The 25,378-nt window shown below is 37.6% G+C and overlaps 2 protein-coding genes across 5 annotated transcripts; one reads left to right on the plus strand and one right to left on the minus strand.

Moving 5' to 3' along the window:
* Nucleotides 1-1,431: 1,431 nt before the first annotated feature.
* Nucleotides 1,432-9,088, plus strand: LOC145895024 (uncharacterized). 4 transcript variants are annotated; one of them, XM_082983764.1, is made up of 16 exons: nucleotides 1,432-1,467; nucleotides 1,865-1,920; nucleotides 3,425-3,529; nucleotides 3,597-3,739; nucleotides 4,027-4,115; nucleotides 4,274-4,340; nucleotides 4,407-4,462; nucleotides 4,698-4,848; nucleotides 5,185-5,285; nucleotides 5,621-5,776; nucleotides 6,177-6,345; nucleotides 6,713-6,863; nucleotides 7,286-7,439; nucleotides 7,980-8,132; nucleotides 8,279-8,393; nucleotides 8,908-9,088. In XM_082983764.1, the coding sequence occupies exons 1-16, from the start codon at nucleotides 1,440-1,442 to the stop codon at nucleotides 9,014-9,016; spliced, it is 1,803 nt and encodes a 600-aa protein (XP_082839890.1). In that variant the 5' UTR covers nucleotides 1,432-1,439; the 3' UTR covers nucleotides 9,017-9,088. The 4 variants fall into 4 exon arrangements, with proteins under 4 accessions (XP_082839890.1, XP_082839893.1, XP_082839891.1 ...); XM_082983767.1 differs by having other exon boundaries at nucleotides 8,309-8,393; XM_082983765.1 differs by having other exon boundaries at nucleotides 5,185-5,273.
* A 9,327-nt stretch (nucleotides 9,089-18,415) lies between these two features.
* On the minus strand, nucleotides 18,416-22,756 carry LOC145895747 (carboxypeptidase B-like). The gene is made up of 13 exons (XM_082984530.1): nucleotides 22,692-22,756; nucleotides 22,238-22,313; nucleotides 22,006-22,106; nucleotides 21,662-21,782; nucleotides 21,239-21,340; nucleotides 20,827-20,925; nucleotides 20,652-20,759; nucleotides 20,164-20,251; nucleotides 19,782-19,843; nucleotides 19,462-19,599; nucleotides 19,314-19,398; nucleotides 19,051-19,159; nucleotides 18,416-18,494 (listed from the first exon to the last, which is right to left on the minus strand). The coding sequence occupies exons 1-13, from the start codon at nucleotides 22,754-22,756 to the stop codon at nucleotides 18,416-18,418; spliced, it is 1,233 nt and encodes a 410-aa protein (XP_082840656.1).
* Between the last annotated feature and the right edge of the window lie 2,622 nt (nucleotides 22,757-25,378).

The raw sequence follows: 25,378 nt of genomic DNA on the forward strand, positions 1-25,378 counted from the left end.
CAATCCCTTTTTCAATCTTTTGTATTTCGGTGATTTGTCGAATATATTATTTTATTTCATTATTCCTCATGTCGTGCGTATAGTCGATGTGCATAAACCGGTATCATCTCGTCACTGTACTTGTTGTATGGAAAGTATTTCTTCTTCTGATATCCTAGTGGGATATAAAGCCTATACGCGGTGTTGAAATTTGACACGCTTGAAATACGATACATTACCTGAACGCAAAATCCGATCTACATACAGATGTGGATGAGGTGTCGGAGGCGAACAGTGGATCCCAACCAATCTCGGTCCAAAATTGTTTTCTCAGAAATTGCCAAGGCATTCAATAGCAGCAAATCGATGAGCGTTTGCTACGAATGCTGCAATCAGCATTTCCGTCTAAGTAGTGGCGGTGATTGATACCAACCCCTAACCTGCTCTTTTTATATAGCATTGCATTACCGGTAATTCCTTTGTTGAAACATTAGCTGAGAAAAAGTAGGAAAAGATTGCGGCATCCCTGAAGGTTACAAATGTTACCCCAATTGGGAACCACTGATGTAGCATTTCAAAATAAAGATGTTCTTAGTACAGAGTGACGTATGACTTGAGCACAAATGTCTATTACTGTGGTCGTGCAACTTCAAGCCTGCAAAATTTTCTAATCGTGATATACCGCGCTGCGTTCAGAAATAAACCTAACAATTTGTAAACAGCCACGGGGCTTTTTGTGGAGAACGGAAGGGTCACAACTTAAATCATTGAGTTCATAACGTGACTTTTTCTTAAGAAAAACATGGAACATTTAAATTTCTCATCTGGTCTGACTGTGTTTTGATGAAACATGTTTTGAAGTTATATTTGCAAAAATTCATAAGTAAACAGTCTAAACAGAATTTCCCGTCGTCGAAATCCTAAATTTATATACGTGAAATTATGGAACACTTTCTAGCACACCTTCCAAAGTATTCCTTTGACGAATTTGCCGCCAAGTACCAAGCTGTTTGACCGCAGATACATAATATTAGAAATCGAACGCACTTGACTTCACCCAACCCCACGTTTAAGCACTCCAAAAGGTTAAACATAGTCTAAAATACAATCGAACATTGATATGCGGGCGGTGCGAGCTTCGCAACAGCAGGGCATGACGTCGACGTCGAATTTAATCAAGTGCCAATTACACGTGTATTGCGGCTTGCCCAAAAGACCCGTTAGTCGCCCTTGCCCTTCGTGAAAATGTCTATTTCGGGACCGAAAACAGACAAAGTGTTTCAGTCTTCTGTTTCTTATGCCACGAAATGCAAGGAGCGCTTTCAACAACCTCAGGCATTAGAATGGAAATCATGTTCCTGCCGACGAACGGTGTGTGCAAAGGTGTAACTTAAACCGGTCTAACGCTGATGCGTGCGTATATATAGAGCGCGCTGTTGCGAGTATAAGACATAGTGTCAATGGTGACTGTACGAAACCACTTTCATGGTAAGTGCATGGTTTGATGTTTTATGCAGCAATTACTCAGACATTAGATATATGTGGCGTTTGTTTGTTAAACATGTTTAACAAAAAAACGACGAAAGATACTGTTGTTACAAACGAATACAATGTAAAGATATTGCGGAACAATGTTGGACAATTTAAATTTTTGTTAATCACAATTTTGTTATTATTGTGATTTGGTAGCAATGTAGCTTACGTTGAATGTAAAACAAATGCAAATTGTAGCTTGGTTTAAAAAGGTAACTCAGCATTAAATATTTTATTTTTATTTTATTATTAACCCGTATATTTATATCACTTGGATAACAACCATGCGACGCCTTGGTATTTACAGTTCTTTGTTTGTGATGATCACAAATGTTTCTTCACTTTTTAACAGATACGAACATGTTGCAACTTCAACGCACCGGAATTTGGATCTTCTGCGCTTTCTTGGTATGTGCTCACATTAGTAACATGCTATGACATATTTTGTTCTTTAGCTTCGTGCAGTTTGTCGCGTGAAATATTAATACATATTTAGATAGCTTACCGTTAGCATTTTTGAGTTAGTAATGAGATATTATCGAATTGGTAACCGGGCAATTTCACAAATCTTTTTTTAACTTTAGTTGCACGTTTTTTATTTTGGAAACACCAGTAAAAAAGATTCAATCTTTTATCTGCAAATATTTAAGCTCTTTCATTTACTCGATGTTTTCTAACCTCACAGTTTCCTTTATCACGTGAGTGAAAATTCCCACAATGGGATCGTGCACAAGCAATCTTCTTTAACAACGTATTCGATTACTATCGTAACTTTCAAGATATAGGTAATATAATGGAAGGACTTTCCCGTGGTTTCAGTGTCATAATATGATACTGACTTATGGTTGCTAAAATGACAAGGCCCGAAATGCTCGGAAACCAATGTTTTTTTGTCTTTGCGCTCTGGTAGAAAAGCCGTTTTATGAAAAGCAAGCTGCTTTAATTCTGAGACAATTTAAATCAAAACAATCTTTGGGGGGAATGTGTTAGGGAGAAAACGTGTTTAAACATTTTTATGCTTAATCAATTTGCAAATAGAAAGACACTGAACCAGATCACACATAATTACGCGTCACTGTTGATGGTTGAGTTGCCAACCAGGACGTCACAATAAAATTATTACTGTTGAGAACGTCGCCCCGGGCAATTTATGAATCACTTTATTTGTGGCAATCTAAGCGCATAAAGTGCATCACACCTGTTTTACGCCGGCGATAATAACCAATGTCGACAGTGGCCAAAAACCATTTTCATAACGTAAGCCTCAACTAAACACAAACGAAATTGGCAGTCGGGTAGAAAATTAGCAGAAGTTCAGTAGCCTTGGGGCGGGGCAATAAATTCCTCAACTGCCAGACCCAGATGTCAATTCGGCATATGTATTTCAGTCTTGCCCTTAAGTGCAAAAGTAAGTTTATTCCCATATTTGCACGCGTGCAAATGCGACAAAACCGCACACCACTTTTCAAAAAACTGCAATGTGACACATTCTGATGTAAAGGCTTAAATTTCAGCCCCCAGCGATAAATTGGACTTTACGAGAAATATTGTGTGGCAACTTTGTGGAGGGGAAATTGAACGTCGTGACTGATCGATATTATCATCGATCGTGGGGTGGGGAAATTTGCTGCGAGTGGGGATTGAAAATAAACTTATCCGCTATCATGTTGTGTAACATGTGTAAGCAAATTTCACGTACACGCTTTGGGAAATCCGGCAGAAATTTGCTTGTGAGATCTAAGGTTGATTCAGTACGCACTCTCTACATCTCACTCATCATTATTGGAGTCTATTGCTTATGTAAAGCATTGAGTTATTATAACGGCAGTTCATATGCATTTAGTTGATTTGAATTAAACCACAGTTCCTAATGATTTAAATTCCGTCCAAACATCGGCACTTGATATTGCAGGTTTTTATCCAAGCCGGGCGGTCCTCGGATCTCGATCACGTGACTTCCTCAGAAAACGGATTCGAAGGCTACAACCTTAAAGAAATAATCATGTTTACAACGCAGGTATGTTCTGCTTAAAAGCATCTTCCTCGGTAGTTTATTATGAATTATTTTAAATTTTTTTGTTCAGAACAAGAGCTACCAAAAGGACGGAGTCTTGTATATTTCGTTGAAACATGTCAGCGGTTACTCTTTAGTGACGCCTAGAGGCAAGGGTGCACGATTAAAGCGCGCCGCCAGTGGTCCTACTTATTCACCTTACACGTGCTGCAGGTGAGGTCAAATCGTGTTTTTTTTTGTTTGTGAGAAGGACCTGCGGAAGACGGCAGTGAGTTTCCACTTCACATGAAACATGTTTAATAGTCTTCTGCTTTATTTGTTTTGTTGACAACACCACTAATTTATATAAATGTACACTTATATGCTCAAAAAAAAGATGAAGGAAAAGTTAAACTTTAATCACAAAAATATGTGTGCAGTGGCACCACAACAATGAGACATAAGACCTACATAATGTACAAAGCCCTAATACTGTAACTACATTGTTGAATACATTGCAGATATGGAAAGAACTACATGACAAGAACCAAAACGGTCAACGGCATTTTGTCGATCGAAGCAGCGCAGTGCGGCACTAACTACTGCAGAGGTTTGGAAAGTTTATCATTTGTTTCGCCTTTGACCCCATTTTAAGCAAATGAAGTGCATTTCCACTTCCAACTGCTCATATTAACGTTGTAGTCTTCGGACAAAATTGCAGTGGAGTTTTTACCATGGTAAGATTTTCAAATTATTTTTTGTCAACAGATTGTGCCAACGCCGAAAACTTTTGCGACACTTTGTTCAGCCGCGCACCTCAACTCTGCAATACGGCGTAAGTAGTCCGATTAACCAAACTTTTGCTATTTTTTTACTTTATTTGCATAATTTTATCACCCAGATTCATGCTTCACAATTGCCCGAAGTCGTGTTCAATTTGCCAACAAGTTCCTCCAGGTAATGCAGAGTGTTTAGTTTTAAAATATTTCTCTGTTGTACTTGAACCCCTAATTTGTGATGTTTTTGGACTTTTTGTATTAAGAACCATTTAAATATGAACATTTTTTCTGTTTGCTTTTGTACAAAATCAATTGATTTCAATTAAGTATTGCCTTCGATGTTGGTGGCGGTGTTGCTTCAGCTTTCACAAAAAAACTATTGTGACAAAATGTAACGATTTGTTACATTGCAGTGACCACGGCGGCATTGAAGCAAATTGTCATAATTTACCAGAAGCCTGGAAGCCCTGATAAGTTTAAGTACCTTCTTGCTTCAAGCCCGGCCCCTGGTGGTGGTTTCCAACGAACCAACAGCTATCTGAAAACTATCAGCATGTATAGCAGGTAATACGTTTTGTTGGCTGTAACGTTGAAAGTGCATATGTAATATATTTTTTTTTTCATAATCCTATGTTACGTTAAGCCAAGTCGGTCCTTTTTCCTGTCCACTTTCTCGAAAATTTTACTTTTTTCTTTGTCATTGGTCACAAAAATTTTTTTTGTTGAGTCACAAGATAAAAATTTTTGAGAAAATGACTATACATCAACCAGCCTGTGCAAGTTGGTGTCGTACGTATAACTATATTCCGAGAACTCAAAAAGAGTAACAAAACGATCAGCGTCAGTGTAAAAAAATTAAAAAAAAATATATTTGTTGAGTGATCAGTTATAATTTTTCAGACCCACCGGTGCTTTCACCAAAGCGATTTACTTCTGTTTCCGGTCCGAAAACAATGGAGATTACGTTTCCTTGTCTCAGTGTCCGTCAGGTACAAACATACGTATACGAATCAAAACAAATCAATTCAAATCGTTTTAAATTCAAATCACATTGTATTATACCACGTAAACATGTGGTTTCTAACCGTTATCAAAAGCTGCAAAATTTGGCACTTGTTTTCGCTTTATACCGACTGGATACCACAGGAGTAAACGAACAAGTACTTAAAAAAAATTAATCGCCCAAAACGCAAAGTTTATCGAAGACGATATACTGCAAATTATGATATGATGTAATACTTCATATGTGTGTGTGTGTAACGCAAACAACTATTTGTGGATTCAGTATCCGGCAGTCTTCTTTTCCGTTACTCGGAATTCTCTGTTGTCCATGTAGGGATGCGACAGAGGTTTGTCTTATACGGGATGACCTCTTACACCAGGAATCTGAAGGTGATTCTTATCTATAATCAAGGTCAACATACGTTATTGAGCGCAAGCAGGCCGTGTTGTGGCTTTTCCGGCGCACCATCAAGATTCTTTTTAATCCCTGGTAATCCCAACAAGTAGTTGTATAAGAGCAACAACCACTTGTATGACACGTTATTTATCAAAACTTGTATATGGTCCCTGCATTTTAATCACCTTATTGAATACATTTTTTTGTTAGTATATAAGTGGATGGAATAATAATTATATCAAACCAACAATTGATTGTTTTCCACAGAAAGCGTTGATTGTTTTCCACAGAAATCACAAAACAATTCCTCGAAATTTTTGTTTTTTAATTGAAACTTGTTGATGAGCCAACCATGTTTCACCTCATTGGATTCCCGTGCATGTTTGTGGATTATGGAATAGCGGGATATACCAAACTTTTTTGTTTCGCACAGACACTATGAAACATAAAACACATTACTTGTAAAATCTATATCGGACTGTTTTGTTTGAAGCGATAAACGAGGCCGTCGGACCTCCCCCTCCAGTACCTGTGACTTCACAACCAACACCCAGGCCCATATTTACAACCAGACCGGCTATCGTGGGGCCACCACAGACCCCAGCCCGACCCGGAATGAGTGCTGACCAAAGGCAGTGCTTGGAAGCGCATAATTATTTCAGGTGAGTGGACGCTGCTTTGGGCGAAATATATTTTTCTGATACGAAACATCTTTACAGCTGTAAAGTTTGATTGATATTTTTAGCTTTACGTAGAAACTCCATAGGGTAATCGCTCCACAGCCTGTCGGGGTAGCTTGGTATAAGCAGATCCAGCATAGAATATATATTAATAGAAATATAGATCACGTATAGAATCTCCCGTTATATTCTTCTGTGGAAGGAAAAATTGAAAAAAATGCTAATGAATTATCCCAAACGTTAGCAGTTGAAATTTAATGAGTTGTTGACCTGTTTTAAATTAACTGCACGTGGAAATTCGTTGGAGTGATACAAAACACCTGCAACGGTTTCGATTTTTACGTTGCAGAGCCAAGCACAACACTGCGGCACTGATTTGGGACAACAGCCTTGCAGCGACAGCTACATCATGGGCCAGATACCTCAGTATGGCCGCACCAGAAAATCAAAACGTGTTACGACCAGGGTATACGAAGACTCCCTATTGGCCGCACTCTGTTGTACGTAGCTTGTTTTTTTTGTTTGATTTGATACGTAAGCTTGTGGGTTATACATGCAGCATAACTTTTCCCATCTTTTGTCGCTAATATGTGATTGCGCGACTTTCAATTGCAAAATTTACCGACCATGTTCAAGTACAATAATTTTTGCGCTTTCGAATTGGATTTTTTTGTAGATGTGACCTCACCGCTTGTGGAATGGGTACGAGCACTAAATACTGGACAAATCCAAAAAAATCAACGTTATATATAACATCAAATAATACTCTTTTAGAATATGAGAACAAAACAGTAGTGGGGCAAACCATTTACGTACATGTACAAATTCTTAATATCAAGCGGGTTTTATTATGAAGTTGATATTAAAAAATGTTGTTATCTTTTACTTTATTACTTGATACATGTTTGCACAATTCTTACAGACTGATACCCAGTACAGACCAAAGTACGTCGGTGAAAATATAGCCCTGATACCGCTAAGGTCTTCACAGCGCCAGACAGTGGAATTTTGGTATTCGGAAATATTCGATTACAATCAAGCGACAGGGACCAGAATGGATCCAAACAAACCGATTGGTAGGTACAAAACTGTTAGTGTTAATACATCGAAAGGTTTAGTGTGTTGGCTGGTTTAATCGAATGGAACAGTTTGTCGTAGCTTATGACAGAAATGTACTTTAGGGGAGAGCTTCTCAAACCCTTTGTTTGCGACTCCCTCATGGTTAGCCTGTAATCTATATACCTTATACACGTTGATGATAATGCAACCCCCTTTTGCAAAAAAAAGGTGGTATGTTTGTTCCCAAACGACATTGGTCAATCCAAATGAAGTCACGATTTGAGTGTCGTAGAAACCCTGCTTTTTGATACCCACTATGCTTGTCCAAACATGTACATTTTCGTGTAACCTTTTCTTGTGCACAATCAAGGGTCAACCTATTTTAATGTGTGATTTAGTCTTATAAATCAACCGCTAGAAATCCGACAACATTTTACCCTCCACATACATCTAGATATGTTTTAAACAATAATTGTTGCGTTGATTGTTACATGCAGAAACTGAATTTTTGTAAATCGCCATCTTTTGCCAATCTCAATTGTTTTACTTTTGTTCAGGCCACTACACCCAACTGTTGTGGCAACAAACAAAAAGAATCGGTTGTGCAAAAGTCTCCAACAGTCAAGTACAAGCATGGGTCGTTGCACATTACAAATGGAGTGGAAATTACCGAAACGCCATATTGGCAAATGTGATGCCTCCTACCTCTGGTAAACATTAGCAGGAGTTGCTTGAATTCTGATTGCATATTGTATTATATTGCCTGTATCAACAATTGTAATTATCTCAAATATTTTAAACGTATTATCTCAATATTTTAAACGACATATTTGATTACAACTTTTTCACGATTCAGGTATTCATAAGACGTACTGGTGTATTATAGGTACTTGCATTCAGCGAACTTGCGCCTACCCTGATGCCTGCCTTGCTTACGGCCAATCTTCTACCTGCCTTTGCGGGGCCGGGAGGTAATAATAATAATTTCACTGAATTTATTTTGGAAAGCACACTTTCGAGAAAAATGTTTTTTTGCAATTCTATTGACTAGTGACAACTTCTTGTATTGTCCCTAGGACAAACCTTGTGTTGAATATTTAAGTCAAGGGTCGACAATTTTTTCCGTCCAGCAAAATCATCACGCCGCAGCATCTTTACAAATTACAGTAACCATATGACTCGCCTAGCGCTATTTTATTATGACACAAAATAGTAAAATAATTGAAAAGCACCTAGTTTGGAAAGTTTTTTGTAAACAGTAAAGAAACCGATATTGTCAGTGGAAAAATTGTACGGAACGCTGATACATTGCAGAGTTTGACTTTGGCCCGAAACCAGTAAAGGTTGGCAACACGTCATGTTTTAGGAGTCGTTTTTAAGATTGTTGTATGAATACAAAATCTGCTCAAATCACTACTTTAAGACTAATGTAAAAAATAAATCAATTTGTATCCAGACACAAATTTAAACGTTTATTTTTTTCAGGTCCCCTCAATGTACAGGCACTCAAGGTTGCATGGCTCGTTGCAAGAGAAATGTTTGCACTGGGACTACTTCCTGTCGTTGCTCCAATGGTCAAGCGTTGTGTGTTTAAGAAAACTGCGTGGATTTCAGTAGAAGTTTTCTTCATGTTTAATCGAGTTTTCAAATAAACTGACTTTACGAATTTTTATTTTTTGAATTACGTAGGCCAGTAATTAAGGAATTCATACGATTGTCCCGATGAGAATAAAAACCAAACTGACAGGTAAATAAAAACCTCTTGAGGTGTGTTAAGAAAATAACATGTACTGTAGAACCAGTGATTTGAAGTCGGGTAGATAGCCTTCAACACTTTAAGACGGTTTGCTGCTAATGATCGTGTTTTCGCAAATTACAACACAGTGGACGACAATTGCTGCCTCCCATTTATTGGTCGCCGGTAGTCGATTAACAGCGTTCCTGAAGCACATTGATATCATTGTCTTAATACTAGGACAGGTCCTCTAAATTCTAGGTACAATGAAAGCGCAAAAGTTTTGTTTAAAAACAGGATAAGTCTGCAAATTTCTGGATAGTATATTGCGCCAATGTAAATCTAGTGATCTGAGTCCTTGTGATTTGCATGCGATGCTTTTTTCTTCCTGAGTTACACGATTCACTGGGGGTGGATCAGATCAGTTAATTCCGATTTTCACTGATCAATATTGATAAATATTGATTATAACTTATCGTGAGTCTAAGTGACAAGTTTTGACCCAAAAAGTTGAATCATTTTCGTAGGTGATTCGAGGGCGACACCTTGCGGCGTTTGCTACATTGCGCCCCACAACAAATAAGGTTGAAGGTTTTGTCTATTTCCTGGAGAGTTGGAGTGGACTTATCTGAACTTTTTAATTTTACAAAGAACAATTTACTAGATGCACGTGGTCAACATGGAATTAGCCCATTAAAAAGCAGTGGTGTTTAGTGTGACATTAATAAAGTGTAAATTTGAAACAACAATTTCACATATTCACATAGGGCTCCATGACCCAAAGAGTTTGTAAAAAAACTGCTTTACTGCCACTTGATGGCGCAACATGCCTTTGCGTCTTTTTCGTGTTTTTTTGGCCACGTTGACCTTGCTTGCGTCGGCCTTCCAAAGTTCATTTGAACTGGGATGTACGGTGAGTGAAAGTTTAATTGTTGCTTTCGTGACAGAACAAATGGTTTTGCGGTAAATTTGCTGTTATTGGTCAAAGTGGCATTATAACGGATGACTTCTCAAACTCTTGTTGTTAGTTGCAGTGAACAGAGTGGAATAAGAAATTTTAGCTATGGGGTTCGGTGTTCGGACAATTTCGTCTAATCTGCATTGCTTTTAAAAACGTTTTTTCCGGTCTCATAAACAATATTTAAAAAAAATTACTTTGTGCTAATCACGCTGTTTATTGCAAGTTATCATATATGAAGGCAGTGGATGAACACATATGTGACGTTTGCAATGCAAAAGTTCTAGAAGGCTGCACTACCTACCTCGGAGTTGATTTGCCAATACAACCTAACGTAAGTTTTCTTCTCTTTTTGACCACAACGGGATTCGAACCCAGGATATCCTTGGCCAGGATTCCTGATAAGCTTTCTGCTTGGTATAAAGGACAGGCGCTTGACCGAGGTTGTCAACCTAATCGCCCCCCCAACCTAATGTAAGTTGGTTTCCATTGGATAATATACGATGTCGGCAGCACCGAGAATGGATCCAACGGCTAGTACTTTGTTAAACATTAATCTCATAACAAATCTTGCGCAATTATTCGACATGAATGTATCAATGTTTGCTTTGCTTTAAAAATATACACGTGTAAAGTTTGATTTCGTTGCGTGCAAAAACTACTTCAATTGGTTTAAACAATATGACCTTTACCACAGAGATCACTCCATTTATTCGTAATGTTGACTTCCAGCTGATTCCATAATTATAAAAATTTAAGGATTTTGTTGCCCGATATAAGTTTTTTGTAGCTGATATATTTCCTAATGTTGGCAATTTCTCCCCACTTTCTCACAACCCCCTACTTAATGCATTTTACCGCTTTAATTTTTACGAGAACAGAGCAGATGAAACGATGCTAACGACTCGAAAGAAACGCAAACAGACGAAGCAACACATTTTTTTGGTTGACTATATATAAGATAGAAAATGAAAACCAGTGAGAAAGTCTAATTGCGACTTTCCTAATGAGAGGAGCGCAGTTTGTCCGTAGTATCTCCTATTGACAATCAAGTATAACTTGGAGAGCTGCAGACAGGGTGTGTACACGCACTGTTCTGGAGACCTGTAAGGTTTCATCAGTGTAGCTGTTGACAGTGGCACTGTGTTAGCTTTTACACTAGCGGGCACACTAATTTCTCTGTAGCTTTCCAATATTATGGCTTTTTATGCACATATACAAGTATAACCTAATTTAGTTTTCTACTACCTAACTTTTCACTTTTTTAGATATAACGAAGCTCGACATTGATCTAACAACGAATGAAATGTGAGTGAATCGCATCTGTTTCTACAATTTTTGATTCTTGCATATTTCCAGGGATTCCAGAGACGCTTTATACATCGAAGTAGATAAGGATGTAGCACAAGTTGGTAAGAAGTTGAGATTGATTGTAGAGTTTATCAACATGCTTTGTTTCTATTATTCCATTTATTTTGTGACGGCCTGACATATTTTGCTTGATTCATTTGCTCCAATTTCATTACATCGTATAACTTCTTACATGGCATTACATCACTTAAAACCAGCCTAACGGTATGTATATTTGTTTGCAAGAATGCGAAGAGGAACATACATACGAAACAACAGAAGATTTAATAGAAGAGGGTTTTGAAAACCGACACCAAGGTACCAAATATTGTTTCAAGTATTAATAAAAGGAAGAAGGTATTTGCAAATATATGGATTGACATTCTGATATAATTTTGTTGGATACACTGCATTGTTAGTGGTCCCGTGGCTCAAAACGAAAGTTTAAAACGAGTCGTAAAAACGAAATTAAGAGATTTGTCAAGACGTGTTTGAATTTTTTCGTAACAATGTTGACTTACGCATTGTTGCTCCAGCTCGTTCACTTTATATGCTTTAACTGTCTTTTAATAGCGATCTCAGCTCCAAAGAAAAGAGATTGTTAGATGGGGTATTTACTTTTACCGCATTTTACTTTCACTTTTTCTGTTGACTAATTTCTGCTTTTACCTAAAGCAACAACTTCGTAAGATTTAGCCAAAACAGGTTGTAACACATTTGTAAATTAATCATATAGTTTGAATAATTTATTGCTAGCATAGGTTTAATTACCACTTGCTATTGTTTTGTTTATCTCAAAAATAAGGGCGCATGTCAAAAGCAGTATAGGTGTCAAAAGTGTATGTAACATGGAAACGGGTTTGCGTTACATCACAAATTATACGTTTGACAAATTTGGATGAACTTAGAGTCACCAGTTTAAAGTCACCATAAAGGTGAGGTTAAATTCATAACAACATACCCAAAATGACGTCATGTAAGGTCACTGAGCGAAGAAACGCACCATCCCAGTTTTATTGAAGTACAGAGTATTGTCGTTATTGCTATAACTTTTAATTTACCGATAATCAGAGGTAAATAAGCCTTTAATTTCTGACGTCACAGTGAGATAATTTTATGTGATGTCATAGCTTGCCCTGACCTTTGAGGTATCGTACTTTGTGGGTTCTTATATGTTTGAATTTATTCGATATCTGCAATATAAGCAAGGAACGCGAACGCCTTGTATGATGTCAAATTCGCTGCAGGGAAAAAGGTATAAGACTAAAATATGTTTGTTGTGGATGTACTTTTAGTTTCACGGAAAGCTACGGTGGCCGTGTCGCAATCACTTTAAATAAAAATAGTTTCGTATACTCGTTCAATATGTTTTTCTCATTTGTCCTGTGTTTCAGATACAACATGGCCGGCCTCTAATCCGACAACGATTAAAACGTTAGTCTGTCTAACCTTCGACAAATATTACAAAACATAGACTTTTACCACAAAAAGTGGATAAATATGCATTTGCCACGTGGGTTTCTACAATCTTAAATTTCCTTGTGTCTTTTCAGCAACGAATACGACGATGTAGATGACGATGTTGGTGAGTTTAATTTTGTCAGCAAGGATTTGTCACAGTTGTTGGTTGCTTGGTTTAAAAGATTAAGTTTAGATTTATGGTGACCGCAAAATTAGTTCAGTAAAATAAACCTAATAAACGACCAACAACACAACAACACTTATGTCAGTAATTACATTGGCACGAAACTTTACATAAAATCTTTACCTACTGTTTAAAGATCAAAATCAACAGTTAAATACCGATCCCACCTTGGACAAAGATCACAATGTAACGGAACCCGAGCAACTCATCGGAGGAAATGCTGGAGGTTCGTCGTATCTGTCATGTCTTCCTTTCGTAGATTTTTTCCGTTCAAATTATCCGGTTCGTTTTTTTCATATTAAAAATTTTACCAGTATATATTCAGCTCCGGTTTACAAAAATAAACCCCTAAAACCTGTTTGAGGGCTGGGGTTCAGTTTCAGTCCGACTTTCTGGATTAAAGTCTAGTTTGAATGCGAACCTTTTGAGCGTAATTTGTTTTATAACAAAGTGAGTTAGGTATTAATTACGATAGGAGTAAGAATAAATAAGATGATTGCAAAATTATTTCTAATGTAGCCTAATTAATTTGTAAACGCTATAGCCTTTAAATTGTATTTAATGCCTTCAGACCTTTCTGAAGATGAAGACTGCAACATAAGTCCTTCCACCTGGGAAACGATAGTAAAGCTGCCAATTGAAAATGCCGTAACGGCGTATCCAGGTAGACTTGAATTTCCAAAGAATTTGTTCACTTCTCATTTAGATTTATGGTGACCGCAAAATTAGTTCAATAAAATAAACTTAATAAACGACCAAGAAAACAGTAAGACTTACGTCAGTAATTACATTGGAAAGTAAAGTTACTTAAAATCTTTACATACTGTTTAAGATCAAAATCAAAAGTTTAACGCCGATCCCAACTTGGACAAAGATCACAATGTAACGGAACCCAAGCAACTCATCGCAGGTAATGCTGAATGTTTGTGTTATGATTGCTTGACTTTTAATTTGAAGTCAGCAAATCAGTTATAAAACTGAAGCGCAGCTTATTCACATACGGAGTTACCATTATCATTTATAGATAACTGCATGAGACAATTAAAGTAAATACATAAAAACATAATACACTATTGTTTTCCGTGCTTCACTTTCCAGAAACGGACGAAATCCGAAATGAAAGGACAAAACCACAAAAACCCAGGGCATACTTAAACATGGCACCATTGCCACCATCCACGGAGAAACCTAATCGTACCAATAGGACAAAGGTTAAAAGGTTTGAACAATATGACATCTTTGAGGGAGACGTGAAAGAGAAAAAAAAATTATTTGAAGGTAAGTTTTTCGGAACTATGCAATGTATAGGAAAGGTACTGTGTGACGATTAACACCAATGCAATTTTAGACCAACGGCCCCCGCCAATTCCACCGAAACCAGCAAGGTAAGTGCACATGTTGTATTAAAACTAAGTCACAATATTGAAACGAAACCGAAACGGTTTTTATTGTTCTAGTATTTACGTTTTACCGTGTCAAAAAGTCAAAAATATTTTAATGGGCTGCATGCAACGTTACAGACTATGGAGATATATAGTTTGGGGATATTTGTGTTATTACAGTTCTGTGCATTGTAACAGATTCGGTTGCAAAATTGTTCTTTGATTTTTAATGAAACATAGGAAAGTAACTTTTAAAACATTTCTGGTTATAATGCTACAAGAACTAAGACCGACATTGAATAGTAAGTGTTTAATTTGTTTGTCAGGCGACCAGTTAACAAGACAAAACCTTCAACAACGCAACTTAAACCTGGTACAAGCAGCGGAAAAGAACACAAAAATATCCCCCTGAAGCTGCCTGTTCGCACAGGTACATGAACTAACTAACTTTAAACAGTAACTGGTTTATAAAAACAAAAACAAATTTTCATCATCGAAAGCCTTCGGTGTAGTCACCGATCCGTTCGTTAAACCTTTTCTCGGCCAAACATGCGCAAATTTTCTAAACTGCCAGGGCGACTGCAGCAAAAATGTTAATTAAAACGTTAGAATTGGCTTTCGTTGCGAAGGTTGAACGAAGTTAATTATTTCAGACATGTCATTGTTAAATCATATAAAACAAAAATCTTGAAAAATCAAGTAACGTTTTTTCTTGTTTGTTTTGTGCAGGGGAAAAGGCACAAAAGCCTCCCAGGGTCGGAGAAGCGGTTTTTGATCACATTGCAGAAAAGATTATGACCGACAAGCCTGTATACAAAGGTATACATTGCAAGACACGGTTTAAAGTAGAATATTTTTAGCGTCTCGAATAGTTAATGTATATACGCCTCTTCCGGATATTTTTCCAAAAAGGTTGAAGGCTACATTGGATTTTTTTAATTTTTTGTTATATTACAGCTCAGCCAAGTGTGACGTACCAAAATAGCAACTACAAAAAAAGAATGGAACACTTCTTTAAAGAATATGGTACGGCACTAATATTATTAGCAGACGAAAAACGATTGACTAAAGGTTAACAATGCTGTCAATTGGTTATTACATCTAAAACAAATAAAAAGGTACAATTGCTGTCACAGATTTCAGCTTGTACACTTCACTCTCGCAACTACAGAAAGTACGTGGTCGGGCAAAAACCAGCTTTAACGGAAAAAACTTCCAAGACACGGAAAAATTTACCTCTTATATGGCAAGAGAAATATGCAAGTCCAAAGAAAAGCACGACAAATACGAAATACCACAAGAAAAATATCAGGTAACAGAGCAAACCTGCCAGCATTTGTTGGAATTTTCAATGCAGGAGCGAAAGAACGAAAAATATGCTGACGCGGCTATTTTTACTATGGTAACACTAAAGTGTCATGAAAAGTTGCGTAATCGAAAGAATGCTGTAAGTGGGATACAAGGGTGTTTGAATGAGTTGGAAGTATTGGTGGAGCTATTGGTTGAAAACCAACTGCCTGAAGAGATGGTTAGTTCCATAATATTGCCATTCATGAAAAGATCCACCAGTAGATTGCAGAATATCGACAAAGTAAGCAACGATGTGAAAACTCTAGAGGAATTGGAGTGCTTCTATTATATTGGTCACGTTGAATTTATCTTGGGCGACCTCGTCAATGCAGAGGCGACACTTGGTCAACTTACAACCAACGCCACACCCAGGGTTGGGAAACTCTCAATACTCGCAAAGACTCATGAATTGCTTGGGGATTTACAAAGTAAATGGTGTAGTGATTTACAAGATCTAGTGATTTACAGACACGAGGATGTCTACAATAACCGCGAAGCTCTCTATCAAAAATCTGAGCTCCATTTTAACAAGGCAATAGAATTGTACAAAAAATGTGTTGATCGATCACCTATCGAAAAAGCTCACTTGGAGAAAGTGTGCAAAGAAAAAATGCAGGATTTGATTCGACATCGTCCCGTGTTAGAAGAAGACTTGTATGCTGAATTTTGAGGCCACCCACAGGTGGGGTCTCCATGCAAAACATAAACATTAACCCCTTGGGAAACATACAAAGACATAGAAGTCAAAGGAAGGACTTAATATTATTGTTACGTACACCTACGTAACATGGCATTCAAGATAATATGAACATTGGTCACAGAAACTGACATATTATATTCGTTATTAACGTTCTCATTCCTTTGAAATAAGGCATTATAAACTATTAGTTTATCGTTTCCACTTGATCGCTTTCCTGATCAGTTAAATGTTTGTTTTGGCCGTTTCATATGGCACCACTTTTCCGGTGTAAAAAGCCCATCATTGTTTTCGAGTAACTGCATGTCATTTATTGTTAAATGTTTGCCTTTCTTCTTCCAAACCGTCTCTTTCCAGTGCATGTAAAGTGCATGATTTTCGGGTGTAACTCCCTTTACTTTAACCTCGCTGAAGTTAACTTTTACTTCGTTTTACTTGGCTTCACGTTTTGGCTCCGTATACTCATGTGTTGAAAGTGTGTATGATTCATCAACTGACAAATCTTAATATAATAAATAGTGTCGTAGTTTTACATCAGGTTTTCAATTAAAGTCAGGTTAAGGAACACAACAAAAGAAATCACGTGCGACCTTAATGTCAAATCTACCAACCAAATACAATTTTCTTACCAATCGCTAACATAATTAATATTATAAGCAACGTGGCCAACAATATGAGACTTTATAGGTCGAAACAGTGGCTATCTGTCTGCTGCTTACACGATAATTAATATTTTTAAGACCCGGTTTTAAGCTGACACCTGACATATAGGTCGCAAACATTACATAAGCATTTTTTTCCGGAATCACAAATTAATGTTGCAAAAAGTCTTCCGACTTATTAAAAACTGCTTTATGCAATTTCTTACGTTTTACTGCCAAGCTTGCTAAGTGCGCAATTGCTCCATAGGTCGATGGAAAACAGCTTTAAAAATAAAAATATGAATTTTTTCCTTAACATTTTGTAAAAGTGAACATGGATGTTTTTTCATCCATTTACATACAATTGGCTACCGAAGATGGTACTTTGGTTTACGGCAATAATCAAAGCACAGCACCAATAAACGCATGAGTGCGGTACAAACAGTGCGCACAAAAATAAAATCAGCAGTCGTTAGTTACTTTGACTGAAAATTAGAGGCAATTATGCATTTAAAGTGACAGTCAATGTTCGTTTTTTTGACCACACCGGGATTTGAATCAGTCAATGTTACAGTGTATTTTGCTTCCGATGCATTGCGTTGCTTGTTTTTGCTAGCTGACGTATTTTGTCATTATGTTATATTTTACGATATTCGGGTCTGCAAATTTGTCCGCTCCTAATTTGCAAAGTTCACTAAATACAGTGAAAAAAAACATATTGTCAGTTGAAAAACAGTACGCCCCGCTGATTGCAGGGTTTGGCGTTGGTCTGCAACCAGCAACAGTTTGGCGACTAAATGATGAATACTTTTCTTCATGTTTAATCGAGTTTTTAAATACATTTGCACTTTCGAATTTGCATTTTTTAAGTTACGTAGGCCAGTAATAAAGGAATTTATTAGATTTCCCGAGTGGGGAAAAGTAAACTGACTGGCAAATAAAAACCTTATAAATTTGCACTAAAATTCCTCTCATTGCTGATAATCGCCCATTATTATGTCTTTTTGAGTCGCTACAACAGATGTTTTCGGTTTACAACCATACTTATATATTCTTAATTCTTAGAAAAATATTCTTAGTGAAAACTCTCTGTCCGACTTTAAATTACTGATTCTGCCAGACATGCTATTTGTTCAAGACACCTGATGGATTTGCTGCTAATGATCGTGTTTTTGCAAATTACAACACAGTGGACGACGTTTGTTGTCACCCATTTACTGGTTGCTTGTAGTCGATTAACAGCGATTATCGAGAACATAGCTGGCGATCACCTTCAATCCAGCAAAAGATTCCTCGGAGGCTGGAGCAATTTCGCTGTAACAAAATCAAAAATGAACAACAGTCGAAAGCACAAATGTTTTGTTTATTTACTGGATAAGTCAGATATTATCTGGATAGCTCATTTTATCCTGTTGCCATAGTCAGATACTGTTATAAATTATTTAAATTTGTATTCATGCAAGTTAATGTACAAATAAAAGATACCAGTCTGGTCCTGTTCCAAATAAAGTGCTTTATGTGTTTTGCCATACATTGAATGAAGAAAAAGCTAGAACTCAATTTTCGAGCATAATTATGAAGTCATCTCATCAAATTTAGAATATTTGTATACGATTTAGCAGTTTGCAGTTGAATAAGGGGACAGATTTGAATCAAGTGTTTAGCAATGCCTAAATCAGGATATTTGAATCAAGGGAGTATTATAGTGTCAGAATCAAGATAGATGCACCACGCGGCGGTACATAATTTTAGATGCACCACAAACATCGCGTTTCAACTGAATTATGACGGGACATTTGTTCCGTGCGAGTTTGCCTTCGCTGCGTAAAGCTCATTCTTATTGTTAATCTAAAGAGTTTAAGTATCATACACTTCTGGGAGAAGGAATCCATAACGTCCTGTGTCTCTCAACTCCGCTGCAAAAGAGCACTTGACAACATTGTCGTAGAAATAGTCTGCCGTAGTACCGGAATCAACGCCTGTAAAATGGCGATATGGTTACAAAGATTTAAATTTAATTGCTGTTATTTGTCTGCCTTTAATGAGATCGGAAGCTTTTTTTATTAAATACGGTGTAATACCACACTACAGCAGTCAACTCGTGCTAGGTACAAATTCTGTGATAGTATTTACTGATAACTTGTGAGACGGATCCCTGCTCAAAGCTATTTCCATGGACTGCCTGGATTGCTGCAACGCTGGCCGATCCAATTTCATTCTACGAAAATATGAATTTATCTTTACCAGTGTCAAGTGTGCTGACACAAAAATGTTTTCAAACCAGCAAAGTTATGTCAGCGGGGGGAGCCACGGTGTATCCATATGCGTACATCCAGTGCTGATTGTAGGAGTGAATATCGATGTAAGCTTTGACATTGGGAATGCTTTGCACAAAATCTCGTTGTGCTACAATTTCTACCTGCGCACAATCAGATAAATTATATTTACCTGAAACAAAGTTTGAAATCCCCGAATTTATCAATGTCAAAGATCTGCAACTCCGTAAAAAAACAAGTTGACTGAATAAGTGAAAAGTACTTGATTGCATCATGCAAATTTTTATGTTTCTCAAACCGTATTTGCAAAGTTTAAAAATCATACCTCGGACCACACAGATGGACCGTAGTAGGCATCGTTGCATGGACTAGAACTTGAACCTTCGCCTGTAATCGTATGGTATGTTTAAAGTAATGTTGTCAAATCTTTATTTTAACCATGATCTTCGTTTTGGTATATTTCAAGCGACTATAATTCATATATTTGGTATACAAACAAAATGGCCAATGCAGTTGACTATTTACAAAACCGTCAGTATTGATATCTATAATAGAAGATTTACAAAACACGTCATTGTGTAATTCATCACAGTACAAGGAATTTGCCGTTATTGTGACATGACATTTGCGTCAAGTTGCCAAATGATATACCAGATATCACAATCTTTGTTTGTTTTATGTTGCTGTGTATGTTGCATTTTACATACCTGACCAATGAGAATCCCAATTGCTGTTTGGATCAACACCGACGCAGGAAGGTTGATTTGTCGACCTTGTTTTCCTCCACATGCGGTCCTGTGTATTAGACAACAAGTATTGCTTTACCATGACAAGTTGCAACTCACGCATCAATTTTTTGTTGTTTTTTTTGCAAAATTAACAAAACAAATTCTGAAAGGTTTTCAAGAATTTGCGTTGTTTATCTTTCGAACTCAAACGACAATAAAGAATAAAATTTACACGAGGAGAAGATCGACATTTTAACATACACAGTCAAAGTTATCATATTATATTATTACTATGTATGTTTCGAAGTAATTTCACAAATTTTCCAAATTAAAATTATGTGAAAAATTGAACAAATAAAGTTTTTTAAATGTGTAGTTTTTAAATTGATTTTTTATTTCCAACACCCGGTGTCGCTAGAACTCTTGGTTGGGACCCACTGCTTTGATGTCTTTATAACAAAACTTACATCGGTCCAAGAGTAAACGTAGCCGTCTGGGTTGGAGATTGGAATGATGTAAACGTCCACGCCATTAAGGATGTTCATCTCCTCACTGCCGGGTTGTGCCTCAACAAACTACTTGTACACAATCAAATATATATTTTCTCAAAGGTGATGGAAATCTTGGACGTCCGACACTCACGTATTTGACAGCGTAGAGACACGAGGCGGGACTGACCCATTCCCTGGTGTGAAGTCCACAGTTGATCACGAAAGCTGGATTGTTGTCTGACGTGCTGAGCTGGTATGAAAAAAAGCGAATTTGCAGTGATATGTGGCGAAGATCATAGAATAAGTTTTTTATATGAGATCGATTTTGCGTTTCGTGTCAAGAACCCGATTGGCGTTATTGAGCCTTAGGTCATCATTTCACTGCTTCACCCATTTATCGAGCCTGTTATTCAAGTTGAATCATGGAACCCTTTTTTTTTGTGGACACACCTAACATATAATTGCAGACGCACTGCCAAAATTTTACATAAAAATCATAAAACCAAGGTGTTTAGCAAGAAATGCATTAGCAAAAAATAACATTTTGCAGATATATAAGTTACCTTAATTCCACTGAAAGTTCTTCCTTCGAATGAACCTCCGACCTCTACCTTAGAAGCGATTTCTGGGTGAGCGCTCGCAATGTTGTCGACCCAAGCTTGGATCTGCGAATAAATATAGACAGCATTTAACCATACTTTGTTCAAAGAAGAGAAGTTACCGCCAACTTCCATTTGCTTATTTAAAATGACAATGGATTCTAATATTTGTAAAATGCAGCAATAATTGCTGGCAACACGTAACAGCACCTAGCAGAAAAAATATCAGTAAGTAAGAAGATACCATGACGCAACCCAACGTTAATTGTAATCAATGAATCGACGTTAGGTTCGATTGTTTGGAATAAAGTGTAAAGATAATTACAGAAATGTGCCCTAAAACGTCGAGGTGTTATTGTGTGGTTTAAAAGTTTATTTCCTCCAAACCTCGTCAAACGTGTGATAAACATCGTAGTCAAATCCAGCCAAACTCATTTGAGCTGGCCTGTCAGATTTTTCGTTGTCAACATGTGCCTGGACGTCTTCTATGAACACCTCGTGGTTGATTCTGAATAAAGGCAACTCACATGGTAAGAAATTTTATGCATTGCATTTCGTTATAAGGCCTATGCCATGCTCACGCAGTTTTGATTTTAAAATTTATAAACGAGCATTTGAGGTGAAATGCAAATAATATTTTGATACAGCTGGATTAAACTGTTAGTTTGCGCTTAAGTTGCCATGACGTTGTCTCTTTGAGGCACCGAAAGGGTGCCGGTGTCCAAAATTACCTCATGCGGGTCAAAAACACTTTGACGGCACCCACGTAGGTACGAGACACATGAATATCAACAGGGGCGATTCCTTTCGGTCTGGTCCAAAAGTCGAGGTTCTAAAGAAGTATTTCTTTGTATAACTTAACAAAAAACATTTCCAATTCCAAATTGCAGTTAAGATGCATATTGGAAATCGTAAAGTATGACCGACAGCGCTTCAGAATTACGTTTTCATGCGTATTCTTACCGGAAACTGTTTGGGAAGAACGTTAGCGAGAACATCCTTCTGCTCTTGGGTGGGATAAGCTCTCAACACCTGATCACTGCGAGATAAACACATAAGTTAGAATGTTCGAAGTTACCTACTTTTATCCAACTGTTTTTTTGGAAGTTTGATTTTAAGGCTTTGTTGACGTTCAAAGTCGTAATGCGCCAACACTTAATAAGACTTGGTTAGTAGAAGGGCAAAAGGTGGCCTCGATTCCCTGCGTAACCAAAACAAACAAACATTTGTATTTAATGCAGATAACGGCCATTACAATCTGGACGTTAACCATTTAAATGGATTCTTACAAAAGCCTACATTGACATAACTTGATGCAAAATACAGATTAAAGCACATTACTGACATTCATACACTGTATTACACACTTGGGTGACCTTATAACAACAAGTCAAAGCCAGCTTTGCGGTTTACTCACTTGTGAAAAAGTCTTTTGGCCCCAGTGGCTGCCAACACCGCAAAAAGTACGATAAAAACCTTCATGTTGGTAAATTGTAGGGAATACAATTGAAGGTCCGTTGCTAACATACCCTATATATAATGTGGACCCCATGAGTGTCAACGTGACATATAGCTGGCGTGTCTGTGGGAAAGATGTCACACGACATTCCTTGTTTGTGCTGACACATTTAAAACTGCCTTGTGGCGACGGGTAACCAAAAAGTGGCACTGGCCACGTGTTGGTGCCACGTGGGACAAATGTGGTGCTATGCGTGCCACTTTTGGGTTACCTGTCTCCACAAGGCAGTTTGAAATGCGTCAGCACAAACAAGGAATGTCGTGTGGCATCTTTCCCACAGACACGCCAACTATATGTCACGTTGACACTCATGTTGCGCAAGCGTTTTTAACGCGCACGTTTTCTATGGAAATGATAAAGTTGGGTTTTGCAGGTTTATACACAGCAACTATAAGTGATATTTTTCCCTTAGAAGTACAGCCATCCACTACAATCAATTTGTGTTACCATGTTTGTCTTTACGTAGATATGACTACACAGACATTTTTTATTTGTCACTTTAGGAATAACCGGAGAGAGTTTACCGCGATTACGACATCGATCCCAAATATATCTAAACGTTGCTAACATACCCTATATATGATGTGGACCCCATGAGTGTCAACGTGACATATAGTTGGCGTGTCTGTGGGAAAGATGCCACATGACATTCCTTGTTTGTGCTGACACATTTAAAACTGCCTTGTGGAGACGGGTAACCAAAAATTGGCACGGGCCACGTGGCGCCAACATTGCACGCATAGCACCAATTCAGTCCCACGTGGCACCAACACGTGGCCCGTGCCACTTCTTGATTACAGCGCCTGTTGATCTTGTGCGCTACAAACTTATTCGAGCGCAAAACCGCTTTGCAGCCACAATATCTGTTGTGGTTTTAGTGCTACATACGTATGTCCATTGCAACATAAAGCAAACCACACAAGACGACAGAACAATTGTAACAAGCAAGCGCTTTTAACGCGCACGTTTTCTGTGGAAATGATAAAGCTGGGTTTTACAGGTTTACACACAGCAACTATCAGTGATACAATGCCTATTTTTCCCTTAGAAGTACAGCCATCCACTACAATCAATTTGTGTTACCATGTTTGTCTTTTCGTAGATATGACTACACAGACATTTCTTATTTGTCACTTTAGGAATAACCGGAGAGAGTTGACCGCGATTGCTACATCGATCCCAAATACATCTCAACGATAAGTTACCGTAACTGAGGTAGAATAAACTATGTATGGAAACAATTGCACCTATTGTCTGGGAACAATTGCACGTGTTGTGTAACATGTTGCTAACTTCCTGCAAATGAGGCTTTTTTTGAAACGTTGAACTCAGTATAGAGGTCGTGAACTCAGACTTTAAAAATAATTTAAATGTGTTTGGTAGTGAAACGCTTTGTCATGATGGTGGCTGTTTATGGCGGTTAAATAGCTTTTCCAAATTCGAATTGTGGCCAATATAATATTGGACTCCATCCAACGCAGCTCCTATGATGAGTAGATGAGTAGAATATGCAAAACCACGTATGGAAACAGAGCGGTGACGTAGACAAATTTTCCCCTTGAGGATTTTTCACCCTTGAACAAACTGCAGAAAACAACAATCCATGCGACGATAGGTGAAAGTGCGAGATATGTGTTAACGTTTCATGTGTATTGTGTATCAATTCCCGGCGCCTTGTTCAATGCAGAAAAATTACAGTATTTCTCTAAAGCACTCCGTGGTCTAAACCGGGTCACAATTTGTAACATGTGGGAAGTACAACAGTCACTATTATCATTAAAGTGCATATGACACGGCCATGGTAAATTTGTGTAAAACTAAAGGTACATCTACAACAAACATATATCCAAAGTTTTTTGGTTCTACGTCAACTAAAAAATGTAGAAAACTGCAAGAAAAGTAGCGGCGGTCAAAAATCGAAATTGTTTTTCGCTGCAGCAAATATGACGCCACGCAAGGCACTCGCGTCAAAAATATGCATTGTTTACATAGGAGAAAGCGCCTTATATTGCAGATATCGAATAGTTTCAAACGTTGGAGAATCCACAAATTACGTTAACTAAATGGTCAAGACAAGGTTTTAGATCGTACAAAAATATGTTACTGTGACGTCACAAACCTAAGGCACTACTGGGGTGTCACTGATTATCGGAAAACCAAAAGGTATAGCAGAAACGGCACTACTGGGGTGTGATGTCATAACTTTAACCTCACCTTTGTGTTGACTTTAATTTGATGATTCCAACATTTCTAGTTACGAACTATATTGCAAAAAATAGACATTAGTGGTTGATTGTGGCGATTTAATCAAATCATTTATGACGCGTACGCAACTAGAAATTGTAGGCATCTACTACCAGACAGAAAGCGGTATTATGACAGAATAACTGTGTTGTATAATCAGCTAATTTGGGCGGTTTTTCTCGGCGTTCGTTGCCAGGCTCAAAATTCTATTACTTCTATCTTTTTCTGTGAGTGGACAAAACGACAATGCTTAATTGACGGTTTGTCTCCGTCGTGTTTTAAAAAGTTCATGTATCACGTTGGCGATCATCAATGCTTTGACCAACGTGATGCATGAACTT

The sequence above is a fragment of the Ascidia mentula genome, chromosome 3 (assembly GCF_947561715.1).
Source record: "Ascidia mentula chromosome 3, kaAscMent1.1, whole genome shotgun sequence".
In the NCBI taxonomy this organism is placed as follows: Eukaryota; Metazoa; Chordata; class Ascidiacea; order Phlebobranchia; family Ascidiidae; genus Ascidia; species Ascidia mentula.

Excerpts from the sequence above, each read along its gene's own strand:
- LOC145895024 (XM_082983764.1), top strand. The coding sequence starts at position 1,440 with ATGGTGACTGTACGAAACCACTTTCATG. Across the intron at positions 1,921-3,424 it reads GGATCTTCTGCGCTTTCTTG|GTTTTTATCCAAGCCGGGCG; the intron begins GTATGTGCTCAC and ends TTGATATTGCAG. Across the intron at positions 5,286-5,620 it reads TCCGTCAGGTACAAACATAC|GGATGCGACAGAGGTTTGTC; the intron begins GTATACGAATCA and ends TTGTCCATGTAG.
- LOC145895747 (XM_082984530.1), bottom strand. The coding sequence starts at position 22,756 with ATGAAGGTTTTTATCGTACTTTTTGCGGTGTTGGCAGCCACTGGGGCC. Across the intron at positions 22,107-22,237 it reads TTCTTCCCAAACAGTTTCCG|AACCTCGACTTTTGGACCAG; the intron begins GTAAGAATACGC and ends ATACTTCTTTAG. Across the intron at positions 21,341-21,661 it reads TTTATCACACGTTTGACGAG|ATCCAAGCTTGGGTCGACAA; the intron begins GTTTGGAGGAAA and ends ATTTATTCGCAG.